Source organism: Strix aluco, chromosome 3 (genome assembly GCF_031877795.1).
Source record: "Strix aluco isolate bStrAlu1 chromosome 3, bStrAlu1.hap1, whole genome shotgun sequence".
In the NCBI taxonomy this organism is placed as follows: domain Eukaryota; kingdom Metazoa; phylum Chordata; class Aves; order Strigiformes; family Strigidae; genus Strix; species Strix aluco.
The window spans coordinates 98360418-98376708 of NC_133933.1; the positions used below are offsets into that span (position 1 = coordinate 98360418).

Sequence of the window (16291 nt, forward strand, 5' to 3'; positions counted from 1 at the left end):
GCCAAGAAGGCCAATGGCATCCTGGCTTGTATCAGAAAAAACGTGGCCAGCAGGGACAGGGAAGTGATCTTACCCCTGTACTCGGCACTGGTGAGGCCGCACCTCGATTACTGTGTTCAGTTTTGGGCCCCTCACTACAAAAAGGACATTGAATTACTCCAAAGAAGGGCAAGAACCTGGTGAAGGGTCTGGAGCACATGTCGTACGAGGAGCGGCTGAGGGAACTGGGGTTGTTTAGTCTGGAGAAGAGGAGGCTGAGGGGAGACCTCATCGCCCTCTACAACTACCTGAAAGGAGGTTGCAGAGAGCTGGGGATGAGTCTCTTTAACGAAGTAACAAGTGGACAAGAGGTAATGGCCTCAAGTTGTGCCAGGGAAGGTTTAGACTAGATATTAGGAAGCATTTCTTTACAGAACGGGTTGTTAGGCATTGGAATGGGCTGCCCAGGGAGGTGGTGGAGTCCCCATCCCTGGAGGTGTTTAAGAGTAGGGCCGACATAGTGCTGAGGGATATGGTGTAGTTGGGAGCTGTTAATGTTGGGTTGATTGTTGGACTGGATGATCTTCAAGGTCTTTTCCAACCTAGATGATTCTTTGATTCTAAGGGCACTGATGATACTCTTCCCTTCACCTCAAAGCTGGTGTAAGAATTTTTTCCCTCCTTCTTTCCTGACACTTGTTCCTCTTCCTGCACTGCAGCATACAGCCCTCTGATTTAGATCTTTGTGGGACTATATTACAAACTGTATTGCTGAAAGGATCTGGGTTAAAAAATAAAATGCTTTCTTTTCTTGGAGATTTAGTGGTCTGGTTTGCAGAAGAAGCACATAAGACAGCTGTTCTGCAGGATGGAGTGAAATGAACTATGGATGTGCAAATGAAGAGCTGGAGGAGGGAGCTTCTCAGACCAGTCTTATGGCAGTGAAAACAATTAATTGAACAGCACACTAAGTTAAAATTCACAGTAGGTGAAATTCAAAGCACTCTAGCATACTGGTTAAAGAGTGTGTATTATTTTTGTGTACTTACTGTGCCCCACCAGAGAGCATCTGCATATGTGGAGAATTGATTATTTGCATCTTTTTCCACCAGATAAACCAGGAAAGATGAAAAGATGAGTACTAAAAATCCTATGTACCAGGCTGTGATTAATTCCTAGATAAAAGAAATCAGAGATCAATATCCATTTGAGACTGGACAGAATGGCATTTCAAAGAAGACATAATGAAAAGATCTACATTCTTTTTTGGCATTTGAGCAGTTAAAAGTCAAATGCTTTCCTTTTGCAAATTTTCTCTGAAAGTGGACCAAATCTACTTCTATGTTTTGATGCTTCAGCAAGTTCACTAACACATATCAAATTACAACTGCATATCAAGGACAGTACTTTCAACATATTCTTGAAACTGTTAGCATTTAACGTGGCCTGATGTATCTGTGCTAATGCCCATTACAATTGATGTTACTTCAGAAGATTTTAGGTATTCTGCTCAAAACTGATAAATGTTTGTTTCCTTGGCCTCTGGTTGAATCACATCAAGTGAATATATCAGCCAGACAAAATCAGCATCTAAGATTACGTACCTTGCTATGTGCATAAACTACTGAACCTAATAATTTCCAAGTGCCTCCTCTTCGGTCCATGCGCACCATACGAAGGATCTGTAGGAAACGAAGACTTCTCAGTGCTGATGTTGCAAAAATGTTACCCTGAGTTTTTGCAGAAACAACTGCTATTGAAGCGATGAGAACAATGATGTCTGAAAGAAATATATTACAGAAAACATTAATGTCCAAGTACTAATAAATAACACATACATGTACATGAGCTGAAAGGGAACAAAAGAGAGCCTCCCGTGGTGGGTGGGAATCTGAAGCACTGAGATTCCTGTTTGAGGTAGGGATGTGAAGTCAGGGTTGGTGTCAAAAACTACCTCAGGAGCCTCCAGGGTGAAAACTGAGGGTAGTAATTTTGAAAACATATGGATAAGAGGAGCAGTGTTGAAGAAACCTCATGAATGAGCTTTGAAGCCTGATGTAGTAAACTACAAATCAGTAGATGGATCAGAAATTTTTCCCTTTATATCTTTCCCCATAGCAACTTTCTTATGAAAAGGCAAAAAAGAAAACAAAGGTAAGAAAAAAATAAAGCAGCCCCAGTGGTGAGAGTCCAGTGGAACCGGACTTACAAGCACATGTATTAATTTCCTATGAGTACAAACACTATGTGGTTGAGGCACGTAGTTTCTGGACACAACTCCCCTGATGCACCATTTCCTGGAAAGGAAGAAAGACAGTGCTGGGTATTCAGAAGCATTCTTTTAGCTGGCAGCCTGGAAAGTTTGTTGAAGTCCAGCAAGTGTCAGGATTTATTTCTTCAGGTCACAGATTCAAACTGTGAGAGTGAGTTTGTTCTGCATGAACTAATTAGCCAGCTACCCTTAGAGCCAGAACAGCATTTCAAGGGAGATGAGGAGCAGCAGCACAGTGATGGCACATGGATACTATGAGAAGGCATAATGTTCTTTTATGATGATTGGAGCAGACACATTGGTGTGCACGGAGTGGAAAAGCACAGAACAAACTCTGCGTTACTTCATCACCTCATAAGTAATTTCCTGACCTTCTTTAAAAGCTTAAAGAGCCCTTGTAAGAAATACCTGGTTTAAATCTTAGGATTTTGTGGTGTTTGTAAGTTTCTGTGCAAGGATACTCTAAACTCTTGCTTGCCAGTGAAGAACTGAAAGCAAGTTCTTGTTGACATGAGTTTTGCTTCTTTTGTGTTGGTTATGAACACTCAACTTGTCCCAAGTGTAGCTCCTATAAGTCAAGAATGACCAAGTAAGTGAAAAGATCCCACATAGGCAAGCAGTGGGAGAGACTGGCTGTACCTACAAGCAGAAGACTGTTTCTTTAACCTGCTCCAGTACAGTAGGAAGTAGCCTTGGTTCATTCTGCCCAGCCACCGAAGTAAGTTGAGGTCCAACACCCTTGCCTGCAAACATCCTGGGTTTCTCTGAACTCACCTATGGGTGGCTTTGTCCTCTTACTACAATACTAAGGGTACAGACAGCCTGTGGTTTAAGGAGTGTCCTGTTAAATTGTGGAAATCCTTGTCACAAGATGTTAAAAGTTTACATAGGCTTAAAGCCAGCAGGACGATCTCATGGGAGAAGATTTAATCCTGGGCTAATTAATACCAAGAGCCCAGTTCTGGCTCATCTCATCTTGAAGTAGAAGGCTGTTTGAGGCTGAGAGACTCTTATTGAGAAGTATCACTGTATGTTTGCCCTTCTTGTGTAATCTTCCCTGACTATCCACTGTTGGCTAGTGTCATTGTTGGACATAGTGTTAGGCTAGGCTGACCTTCTGCCTATCTTATGCTCTGACATTTTAAAAAGCCTTTGGCTACTACATAGGTGGATCATGGGTGGCTGCTATATAATTGGCTACCAAAAAAGCTGGATTTGCTTCTAGATGTAAATCCAAGAAGTTCAGATACCAAGAAGAGCCAGAAGAGGATAAAGTATCCTAGGGCATCTCTGCACAGTACAAGTCTCAAGAGCATGACAACCAAATACAGGAGGACCGGGTAAGAATTCAGAAATAGGACAACTGACTAGGAAAAGTTAAGGACATCACAAATTCTAATGAAGATCAGAGAAATAGATAGGGTGGGATTCAGCTCCATGTGAAGACATTTAAATGTAGGTGTCTACATGCGAAGCAGGTGTCTAAACTCCCCATGCAGCACAAGGAAATCACGTCAGCCAAGAGAGGTGCAGATAATCCTCAGGAAGGCTCCTGCTGGCTGCTCAGCTGACTCATGCTCTGGGTTTAGTACAAAGAAGGCTCAATTCAGCTGCCCGAATTTATTTGTCCAGTGCCATTTGAGATGCCTTAAGGTATCTGAGACATCCCCTAGGTCCGGCCACTGTGCTCTCAGACCTGGGAGGGCTGTGCCCCTCAGGAGAAGTCACTGGAGAGCAGTGAATATCATGTAACAGGGGACACCTCTATGTACTCTGCTGAACTAAGCCCTAGATCTCGACCGACTATAGTGGAAGTATAAACAAGTAGCACACATGCACCCACCTACGAGCAAACTTCTATATTTAGGTGTGTTTATCTGGATCTGAGGCTCACATAGAGCATGCTGGAAAGTCTTGAGCAATACAGACTCTGTTGAAGAAAGAGTGCCCCTGGTAACTAACATGACAGCAAGCTTGGCTTGTCCCATGCTGCTCCGAGCAGAGCAGCAACGTAACAGCCATTTTTAATTAGTGGTGACTGGCTAGCAGCAAAATGGATATTGTTAGAAAAGCAGTGTGCACTCCTGCAAATCATTCTTAGAACTTAATAAAGAGTAAGGTCTCCCAAATGTTATGAATTATGCATTCAGTCCGGAAATTATTGAAGTGCTTACTGGGGGTTTTGGTTACCCTCAACCGTTCTCAATAGGTCAGCCTTTTACAAAAGGCAATGATTTGCCCCTGGCCTTATTCCTGCCCATTTCAGGAGCTCTGTCAGCTTTCCTTATAACCTGAAGTTTCTTGTAGGTCCCACACTGCAAAAAATTCAAATTAATTCAGTTTTGCCAGCACCATACAGTATCTGCCCTCCACTACTGGGAGCCCTCTGCCCCACTGAGGGTCTCTGGTCCCCTCTGACTGTGAGAGACAAAGAATCCAACATCAGCATAGCTCTCTTTTCCCTTTTTTTAAGTATTGGTCCAAGGGAGTCATCTACTTGTGTATACCTTTCCAGATGGAGGGTAGGGATGGGGAGAGGCAAAGGGAGGAGAAGCTGAGGAAACAGGGGAGCAGAAAACACTTTGGCACATGTTTAAAAAACAGTTGGAGGGAAAAGAGCCTTCCCAGGCTGCTGGTGTTTTTTTCACACCATACCATCCCATCTTCTTCACCTCTTCACAATATGCACCCCCCAACCACCCCCCTCCCTCCTCAGGCTGGGAATAGGGAAGGAAAGAGTGTGTCCATTGCCTAAGGCAGCCCTCCCTGGCTGTGTTTCCCTCAGAAGCAGGGAAGGTAGGCAGGCACATTATTTCAGTGTAGTTTAACTTGCCAGGAACAGGTGTAAGATAAATCAAAATAAACCCTGTTTGGAATGAAATCAGATTCCAAAGAAAAGTTTGCAACAGTTGAAAGTCACTTCTGAATATGTTAAACTTGCTTGGTTTTCTTATCTAAGCATACCTTGGAAAAATGAAAAGTTAAGTACTTTATAATTCTCTCCCTGCCACATTTTTATCCTATATACCTCAGGTGCCATTTGCCCTCTTTTTAGCAAGAGAGCGAAATATTCTTCTGAACTTCTTTTCATATTCTACTTGAATTTAGCTAAAATCTCCATGGTATTTCTGTATTTTAAGAAGGTTTTAGCAAACTTCTATCAGTATTTTCCTCTTTATCTTTTAGTGGCAAAACTGGGAAATCAGGAAGAATTAAATAATAGCGACATTTCAATTAATTTAATGGGGCCTGAAATTTCACTCTGTATCTTGCTGTAAAGCACCAGGAAAGTTTGGGATGTGAGAGTCAGTAATGGGCAGTATGATTCCAAACTTCTCTGTAATGACTTATTAGAAGACAAAAATTTCTGATGTACATCTACTTCTTTGATTTCTTCCAATCAAATATCTTGTATACAATCTTTCAAAGTGTTTAAGTGTCTCTTTAGCTATGATGCTGATTTTATTCACTCTTTAGAAATATCTCTCATATTTTTATCCTAGCAGATATCGTCCTCCCGTGTTAACTCCAGTCTGAGATTTCAGATCTTCTCAGCAGCTTTTGAAATGTTCACTTCTGAACACTTCATTTAAAATTAAATTTCAAACAATGAATTCCTCTACTTCAGACATTTGTCCTAGTACCTCTCAAGAAACCCCTGAGATTAAATGAAAGTTTTGTTAATAGTAACTTATCAAAGGCTTTTTCAGTTGACAGCCACCATGTTAACAATGGGGAGGCCCCATGAAAAATAAGAAAAGATGAACCCAGAACTCATGTGTGTAATAGATTACAGTTGTATATTGTCCAATCTCACTAAAACAGTGACATATAAGACAGGTAACTGAATCCCAGTAATGCAACAACCTGAAACTTGAATAGCTCATGAGAGATGCACCAGTCTGCGATCCCTACTTCACAGCGGAAGGCCAATGTTGGGCTGCCTTACCCTGCTCAAGCTTGGTCAGAAACTCTGGATCACTTGGGTCACCCATGGAGGTGTGATTATCATTTCTAAGCTATAAACACTTCTAATGGCAACTCTGTGACTGGGAGATTAGTAATGATAAAAAAAGAGGCATCACAAATCATCATAATGGATTGTTTTACTTCTAACAACTTTTTCAACGTAACTTTCCTACTATGAACTTTTTGAATGTTGTGAGATTTTATAGTATTTAAAGGTATCATGCTAATGGACCCAATGATATAGGTAAAAGAGTGAACACAGAAGCATTACTTGGATATTGCAAAATGCCCCAAATCCTTGAGGTACCACCAGGACAATCTCTAAAATTACAGAAAGAATGTCAGAATGATATTAGGAAATGTAATCAATAACAATCTCTCACCTGCTCAAAGCTTATGTACATGCTCAAACTAATACTCAAACCTACATTATCTTTCTCTCTTTCATATTCTTCGAAGTCTTAGTGTATAAGATTTCCTGTTGCCCGCATTTAATCCTGATGTGTTGGAACGTCCCTTCCTTCTAAATAAAAATGATACTTTAGGCCAATACAGGTTAAATGAATCTTGTGATATTTTTTTTCTCTGATTTTATCTGAATAGAAAATGAACAATATTTATTCATTTCAGGGTCATCACTATATCATCAAAATAGTGTTTGCTATAAATTCACAGAAAATTCTCCAAGTTTACGCATTCTTGTTAAGAACACGCAGGAAACTGCAATGGCTGTCAATACTGTGTCTGCTCTGGCTACAGAAGAGTACACAGAGACAACAAGCTAGGACAAGAGTAGGACACATCTGCCCCCAAAACTGCAGGAATAAGCAGAAAATCTTGAATGTGGTTTATCTAGCCTACTGCTGTATTAACTCACAAAGGAAATTAACTGGCAACCATATGACCAAATTTAGGCTACCCTTAGGCTGTCCTTCTGAGGTCTAATTTTGGGCTAGAGTTGTTATCTATGACCCAGAGAAGACATGGATTGTAGTGGTCATTTCTTATGAATAGTTCTCAGGACAGTTCATTATCCTAAATTTCAAAGTTAGTCTTGAAAAAAACCAGCACTCTGCTTCTGTGGTGTTATGGAGCCGCTGAGCTCCATAATTGACTAAGAGCACCAAGGGTGCTTTGACATTGCCTCCATCTGCTTACCACGGCACAGGTTATGCATGCCTGTTGCAGCACAGTGAGCAATTATTCTCACTCACTGAGGATTTTAAATAAATTTTAATCCAGATTTACAACAACAACTACATAGAAATAATTAACAACTTTCTATTGGGAATTGCTGGGAAGTGTGAGTGGTGGAAGAGAGGGAATGACCAGGATTTTAGTTTTTCTAATATCTCTTTGTATATCAGTCCTTCCAGAAGCTTTATCATGTTTATTGCTATTCTCAGAACTCACTTTAATTTGTCTACAATAATCTCCACAGCTAGCTGTCCGGGACCGGAGGGTATCATCTAATCAATGCAAAAATGTACTTTGCATTTCAATTGGACACTACAGCCCAAAGTTAACACAACACACATTCTGGAGCACTGTATCTGAGTGTGTCACACTACAGAAACATGACAACAAAAATATATTCAATGGGCTCTATCTTAAACCGATATAAATTGGCAATTTAAAGCAGTTTAACGTATAGCCTGATGATCAACACCTGATTTAGGCCATACATCAGTACGAAAAAATCAGGTTGCTTTTTTTCAGATTCGTAAAAGAAAAGATCTGTTTATACAAACTTATCTATAGGAACAGCAGCCTTTTTGCACAGCCTGGTAACATATTTGGCATTGGTGTATTTTATGCTCCTGTGGGCTAGCTAAAAAGGAAAAAAAAGAAAAGAAAAAGACATTCATGGAGTTTAAGGCTTCTGAATACCCTAATAGAGGGGTATTCAGAGAGGGAAATAATTGTATCATTATTCCTTGAGCACTTGTTGAGAAAAGTCATAGAACGGAAAAGGTCATTTCATCATAACTGGCTGCAAAAATGCTTTTAGCTTCAAACAAGGGATTAAACACTTCCCTCTACCAGTTCAAGAGGGCAAAGAATAAAAATCATGATTAGAGTATACTGCAACAGTTAATTTGAAAAGAGGCAAATTGTAATGTTTTTACCAGGTGGCAGTTCCTTTGCTCTGTGAATAGTCCCCTTGCTATGAAATCAGTGGGATATTTCACATAGTTATGGCAGAAAAATTTGGTCTAATATGGGCTGAACTTCTAGTGACCTCGCATAAGTATTTACCCCAGAAACCAAGAATTTTCAATATTTTTATCTTTAAAATATCCAGAATCTTAACTCAATTTTTTTTAAAGGATTAAACATCTCTGAACAGAGAGATGATCAGTATTACCATATTTAGAAAGATGATGGATGTTATAATATTTTGTAAATTATCCCATTGGAAGAAGCAGAACTATTTATTGATAAAATACAATTCAGTATGTGCAATATTGTCAAATCTTGAAAACTGGATTTTTAGAGACCACTCTGGAGACATACGGTCTTTTGAGGTCACCTGAATTCACTCTCTGAAATATAATATGCTCAAGCATTATTCTCCGCCTATAAAAAAAACCCCAACAGTTTAATGTCATCCATTGAATTATATCACCTGAAGATCTCTAGCGTAATTTGGGAGAGGCAGGAAGCTAAATTCTGCACCTTCCACAAAAAGCTGAGCAGATTTACAGCAATAAGGCCTCAATTATACAGAGAAAAAAAGCTTAAACACCACCATCAACAACAAAAAACCCTAAGCAATATGAGATAATCTGAGTTTTGCATATACTAAAAATATATACTATAAATATGTGCTCAGCGTCTTGAGTCCTGGCAAAATTTTCTTTCAGCTATGTCTGAATATAGCTTTTCTTTCTGGTCAGGGATTGCATCTCTCTGCTCAGATGCCAGACAGGTTATGATTAATCGTCACCTACTAGTAAAAGTAATTGGCAGGATATCTTCAGGAAATTCTTGGGATGGATGACGCTGTTTGATTTTTGCAGATGTTGTTGTCACTCCAGCCAAAAGGTCTTTGTGTTTTCAAATATATAACACCCTCTGGATGGAAACCATCTTAATTGTCATTACAGGCAAAACAAGCTGGTGATTTCGCTTCCTTTTGTAATCTTTTTTCAAGATGCAAAACAACTTGGTATTTTTAGAAGTCGGAAAGTGAAATAGTTTTGTGTATCAAGATAATTCACAGAGATAAACACAGAGGAGTGTGAAAATTGACTTTTATTGCTGCTGAAAAATAGAAAGATAGGGATGTATGGCAGTGGCACATGAAGTTATAAAAAATGTGCAATACTATCTAGGCACTGAAGTGGAAAATCCAGAGGTTACTACTTCTATGCTATTGACTTTTTTTTCTTCTAACAATACAAAAAGGCTACATTAGTCACTGACTCCAGGTCTAAGGAGTCCACTAAAACTGATCTGTGCATAGAAACTTGGATTTTTCTTACTCATCAGCTGAGCAACACTCCAGTGAAGAGATCAAAAGAGATGAACCATCTTGAACCCTTCTCTCTGTCTATAGTTTTCATTTGCAATGTATTGAAATCATCTGAGTAAGCAAAATATTTTACTGTGAAATGAGTGTGACCTCCTTGGAAATACAGACATCTTCTTTCTAGGATACATGTTAATTTTGTATAGCCAAAGTGGGTCTATTTAGAAAAGCAGCTCACCAACATGTAAAGCTATCTTTTCTGGCATAGAGAAAATGTTAGGAATTAAAATTAAGATAAATTACATTAAAATTTAAAACATGCATATAAAATAATATATAGCATTATTTACATGATATATAAAACCTATATAATATATAATAATGAAATAATATAGAATATAAAATACATATGTATTTATATTATAAAAGCACTACTGTGTGGTGCTTAGTTGCCAGCTGGTGTTAAACCACAGCACAATATAATATAAAATAGGTTATGTTTCATGTATTTTCAGTGCCATGGAAAATAAACTCTGCATTAAACTGCAAGCATGCTTTAGGAGATCAGTTCAAGGGTTTTATAACTGCAAACACTGCGAGGATTAGCTGCAGCACTGTGTCCTGTCGCTGAAACTTCAGATTTGATGGGAGCCCCCCGAGTCCAGTGCTGGGGACAAGGTCTCTTCTGCAAAGCAGCTGTATGCAAAGGGGGATGTACCCCATGGCATGTCACTGGAGACCCTGTCCATGCTAGGGCAGACTACATTGAGCCTCAGCTCAGGCTCAAGCTGTGTGGGACCTCACCCTGGCACCTGGAGGTACCCCTGCACCCCAGTGTGGGTCTCAGTCCAGCATGTACCTGAGCTGGGGTGAGAGTGTCTGCTTGGCTGAGGTTGGCAGTAAGAGGTGAAATGCGATATGGTGGCAGATCAGCCTCCTCCTCTGTGGCACATCAAACAGGATGAATAAGTATGCAAATCCCTGCCACTGACCCTCAGCACACACACACATACACACACAGACGCACACACACACAGACACACAGAGACACACAGAGACACACACACACAGACACACAGAGACACACACAGACACAGACACACACACAGACACACACACACAGAGACACACACTGCAAAGCAAAGTGGTCCAGGGGACCATAAACCAAACCTGTCACCTAAAACTGAATTCACGCACCCTTCTGCTAAACATTTGTTTTTAAGCTGGTCTCATGCTTATTTAGCCTATCCTAATTTCTTCAGCCTATCCTAATGAAAAATGATTAGTTTAAGATTTCTTGCCTCAACCACAGAAAGGAGCTGTATAGCCTTTCTGTGTCAAGGAGATCTATCCAGTTTCCTCTATCCGTGAAGACTCCAAGAAGCACCAGTAACTCCCTTTCTTCACAGGCACTTAGGATGCTTTCACTACACCTTAAGTAAAGCTCTTTACCATATAATGCAGTTGTATGTTGCCCCCAAATGAAATTAAACAAAACTGGGAACAAGTCAAAGACACCTGTTAGTAAACCTAATCAAATACAACAAATTTGGACTCAGTAGGTTAAACAATTTTTGAAACAGAAAACCAAGAAATATTTTCAAAAAGTCAATACTGGGTATTTTTTAGACGTTGAAAACTACATATTCCCTTAGGAAATTCCAGAAGGAGGAAGATGGGTCAGATTTTTATTTTGTCATTTTTTAATCAAGGTTTATAATGAGATCCTAATTCCATCCCCAAGAATGGAACAACTGATGTTACTCATTACTATGCCAATGTACTAAAAGTACAGGTACACTGTTTCTGTGTAAAATTAGCACACTTGCAGGCCATGATGACAAATATATCAAAATAAGGTCATTTTACCTTTTGTTGTAGATAGCAAAATATTTCTATGTGGGCTGAGAATCACAATAGCTCAACAAATACTGAATTTTAAATTGTAGTTATGGTTACCATTTTTTATTCAGTCTGGATAACAATAACAACATTAATGGGAACATTTCACCTGTCCTTGTACTGTTAGCAATTAAAGTTCATGGCCCTGTAGAGTACACACTCTGTGTGGACTGAGTAAGTCCTCAGCAAACATCTTTATATTATTAACAGCTGGCTCAATAAATCTTAAAAATCTAAGGGCCTCCTGCAAGCTAAGATTAAGTTCAATTGCAAGCCTTTCATGGATTTATACTTTATTAGCCTCTTCCAATAACTGATCTTTAACATTATGAATATGTACCTGCCAGAAGGAATAAAGCACTATTTATTCAGTAGGAGTTTTATTTGGCTTTAAGAAAGGCTGACAGAAATACATTTAAAACTGTATCTTTGACCCTGTGTTCACCAACCCAGTTTGTGTCCAACCAAAGAAACAAACCACGAGTAACACACACAGATCCTTCCCATAAATCTTTATTTATTCTGACCAGTAACTGTTTTGTGCCTTACAAGCCCTGGGAAAAGAAGGTTTGTTAGTCACTTTACTATGTCTGAGGCTTTTTCCTGGATGATAGTAGACCTTAGTGAAAAAGGCTATTGTTATGAAGAGAAAAAAACCTGCAGATTTCTGGAGGGAAAGGCAGCAGGAGGGATAGTCACACACACACACTTGATGAATAAAGAGGCTCATTAGTTCGGACTGCAAGAAAACCACAAAGTTATCAGCAAGAAAAAAGCAAAATAACTACAGGCATGGCAAGACTTGTGTATGGAGAAAGGGCTGAATAATTTAGGAGCGGTTAGTCAGAAGACAAATATGAGATGGCAGATAGAGGTATGCAAACTAGCAGAAGATAAGAAGATCTATTGGATGCCTCCTATTTACCCTTTCTTATAAAAGTGAGATCAAAAGACAATTTAAATCTGATAAAAAGAAATACAACATGCATTTAACTTGTAAAATTCATTGCCATGGGATATAAAGGGATAACCAGGGAAAATGAAAGACAAGATTGGATGTTTCTCCCTGAATTGCTGAAATTAGATTTTTCAGGGGATCCAAATTCCTGTATGAGTCAGTCACTAATTACCCAATGTCTGAACAAAAATATTGTGTGATTAGCTATTTGGGCTATAGGTATTAACACCTTTTTTAGAGGTATCTGGCACTAGTCAGCATGTAGAAAGTCACCAAACAAGGCTCCTACATGATCCAGCCCGGCAGGGGAAGCAGTGCTATCTCTGTGCTGGGTCTTTGTAACCACCCAGGTAGGAGTCTATAGGCAGGAGCCTGTACTTTGATGACCTTTTCAATCATACTCTAAAATCTCAGGGAGGGGCAGGCAGGCAGGGGGTCTGGAAGTGTCCATCTAACACATTCCCAGGTGCATAAAGTGAAGGTGATGCAGCGGTATGAGAGTGGAAAGGCCAAAAAAATGTGGGAGCATAAAAATCCTGGATGTGAGGGTGAAAGTGGACAGGCAAAAACTGAAAAGTAAAGATGCTGAAAAGAGCAGGGGAGAGAAAAGCATGTCTCTGAGGAAGAGAAAATGTCTGTTTGTAGGTGGAGAGGGAAGAGACAGTATTAATAATCTGCTCTCAAATTCACAGGGTGGGGGGAAACAGGAGGTATCCAGTATCTAGCTGAGTTATCTAGTGCAGGTGTTGAAGGCAGGAACATGGGTCCCTCAGTGTTGTCTGAAAGAGATGAATTCCTACCTTAAGTTTTCTGAGCCATCCTCTGGAGGCATCTACCTCTCCCCGCTGCCTAAAACCAGAACTTGCATTCCTAACCTACGCAACTATTTTGAATGTCTGCACAGTCAGTGTGAGTGCCTCCTGGGATTCCTCTGTTTCTGTAAATACAGAGTTTACTCAGATGATACAGAACCAGAGATCTCCAGCCGCTCTTTACCCTCAGCTGCTATCCCACCTGCAGTTTGTGGGTGGATAGCCAAAGAGGGACTACTGTGTCAGCAAGAAGCTTTTTATGTTTTGGAGAATACTAGTGTGGGGCACCTTGCAGCCACCCTTGAGACTTTCTCGTGTGGGAGATGTGAAGAAAGAAATAGTAGTTCTTTTCAGTGCTTGTCCCAGAGGGAAAAAAACCATCATCTGGTAGCACTCTCACAAACCCAACAAGAGGCAATCCCAAAATGAGATCTTAAATACAGTAGATGATGCCATTCTGTGTGACAACCTCTCCACTTTGCCTCATGACATTTTCAACTGAAATGAAGCAGTCCCTAGGGTGAGGGTCTCACGAGCAGGCTGGGCTGACAAAGGGGAGCCCCGGGGCTGAAGGGGCCCTGCCTTTGCCTTGGCTGCTCCCAAGGTGGTTGCATACATGCGTTGGGGCACCTGGGCCCGGTGGCACAAGGGTGGCAGCACAGGCTGGAGCTGCCTCTTTCTGTGGCAGGGACAGCTTAGACCAGACTCAAATAAGCATTTACACCATTTTGGAGCTTACATAGGTTGATGCAAAATCGATCTGGTGGACACCTTCCTCAGATCTGTTGTTGACAGTGATATCATCTATCAGCGGAAAGGTCAGATCCTCACTTTTGAGAGTTACCAGTACAAGCTTAAAGGTAAAAAAAAGTAATTTTTCTTCAAGAGGAGACTACAGATGATGGAAGCCTGGTGCTTAGAGTGCTAAGTGTGGGAAAGGAAGGGAGGAAATTAAAATTTGCAGAACATGCCCAATTTGCCACCTGGAAATATGCAAATATTTCTACTTAGCCATATTGAACGTCAGATATAAACACTGTAACTCTGTTACACAGTGTAATAATGTTGTTACATTGTCAAATCCTTCCTAATTGCTGTATTTAACACAGCAGCTGTAAAAAGAAGGAATTAAAAAAACCTGTGCTTTCTTGTACACAAGTCTTTTTCTAATGTAACAGTCGGAGTGTAACCACTTGAGGCATGATCATAAAAATAGAGATTTCCCGCAATTCCCACTGGACTACTCGCCCATCAGCCACTTCAGCAGTGCTGGTGGCAACATGCAGTTCTCTGAATGGACGCAAAAGAATGGAAACGTCTGTGGAAACTGAATTTTTTCAAGCTTTGTGATCACTAATACGATAGTTGCAAGGCTGGATGAAGACACCTGGCAATATATTTGACTATACTGAATGTAACAGTGGGCAAAGCTTGTGTTTTAAACTCAGCATTGCCAGTTAACAATTTAAAGCTGAGCAGATAGCAAAAAACTGCATTTGAAGAAACAAACACTATCTCTAAAGGAACTCAAAATGCCTGTTTCTAAATGATGATACAGCCAAGCAAAATGAAGCCGCTGTTTTTAACTGACTGCACCTATGACCCTTTTTCTGGAGACCTCACTCACACACAGATGACCTGAACAGAAATAAACCAGTCTTCAGCAAAGAAAGCAATAAAGTCACAACATTCAACAGGCATAAGAGTAATAATTATAAACTAAAAACACCAAAGAGATGGAAAGACATACTGCAGATATAAGACAGCATCATGTTGCCTGCTATTGTATGCTGCAGGGTGAACATAAAAGGAACAAAGTGATCTGTGGACAAGGATCAGTAAAAGTGTAATTATTACAGAAAAACATGAATGAGGTAGTTGCCAACAATACAATACCTAGGGTGATCAGGTAGATCAGGTAGATCACCCTAGAGACTGGACATTAGGAAACATTTCTTTACCAAGAGGGTGGTCAAACACTGGAACAGGCTTCCTAGAGAGGTGGTTGATGCCCGAAGCATGTCAGTGTTTAAGAAGCATTTGGACAGTGCCCTTAACAACATGCTTTAACTTTTGGTGAGCTCTGAAGTGGTTGGGCAGTTGGACTAGATGATCGTTGTAGGTCCTTTCCAACTGAAATTCTATTCTTCTATTCTATTCTATTCTATTCTATTCTATTCTATTCTATTCTATTCTATTCTATTCTATTCTATTCTATTCTATTCTATTCTATTCTATTCTATTCTATATAATTTCTCAGTACGTTTCCCCTAGTTGCATAGCACTTTCAAACCATTCTAGAAAGATTCCTGCAGTATATGCCAAGCCAATAACTCCACTTAGACCTCTTCAAATTCTTCATTTAGGCTGACAGGGGTGAGGCTGGAACACCATGAGAGAAAGCATGATTTGACTGACTAACACCTGCAAGAGTAGTTAATCATGGCTCAAATAGTCAGACTGCCAGTTGTCTAATGTACCACACCAAGGCATTAACATTGAAATTTATGTTAACATGCACCCCTAAGTAAGTACAGGCATGTTAGTAAAATAGAATACACATTGAAAGTGACTTTTGAAATAAAACAGTACTACAAGATAGGGATATCACAGTCCCATGAGAGGCTGCACATATGCCAAGGATTATGTCCAATAGAAAACCACTAGTCTAATAGGATGCTATTTTGGACCAATATGGAAATGTTCCTAAACAATTCAGATTTCTGCCTGGAGAGCATAATTTGCTGTTGCAAATGCAAAATTTGCACAGCCACTGAAGCAGCAATTCCTCTCACAGAGGAGCTACAGGAAAGAGCTGACAATGATCTGAGATGGGAGGTACAAGGAATGTCGCACACCGAAGCAGCTGATCTGCAGCACAACATCTGGAAAGAAGCCAAGAAAGCTGAGCATTTCCTTGCATA

At 40.1% G+C, this 16291-nt stretch overlaps 1 protein-coding gene across 1 annotated transcript in view; it reads right to left on the reverse strand.

Annotated features, from left to right (window-relative positions):
* The window catches only part of KCNQ5 (potassium voltage-gated channel subfamily Q member 5), a 295778-nt gene that overhangs the window by 54156 nt on the left and 225331 nt on the right, over window positions 1-16291 (reverse strand). Inside the window, exons 4-5 of the mRNA XM_074819752.1 lie at window positions 1584-1759; window positions 1029-1154 (exon numbers count right to left, since the gene is read on the reverse strand). Coding sequence (XP_074675853.1) covers window positions 1029-1154; window positions 1584-1759 — 302 coding nt within the window. The remainder of the gene's footprint in view (window positions 1-1028; window positions 1155-1583; window positions 1760-16291) is intronic.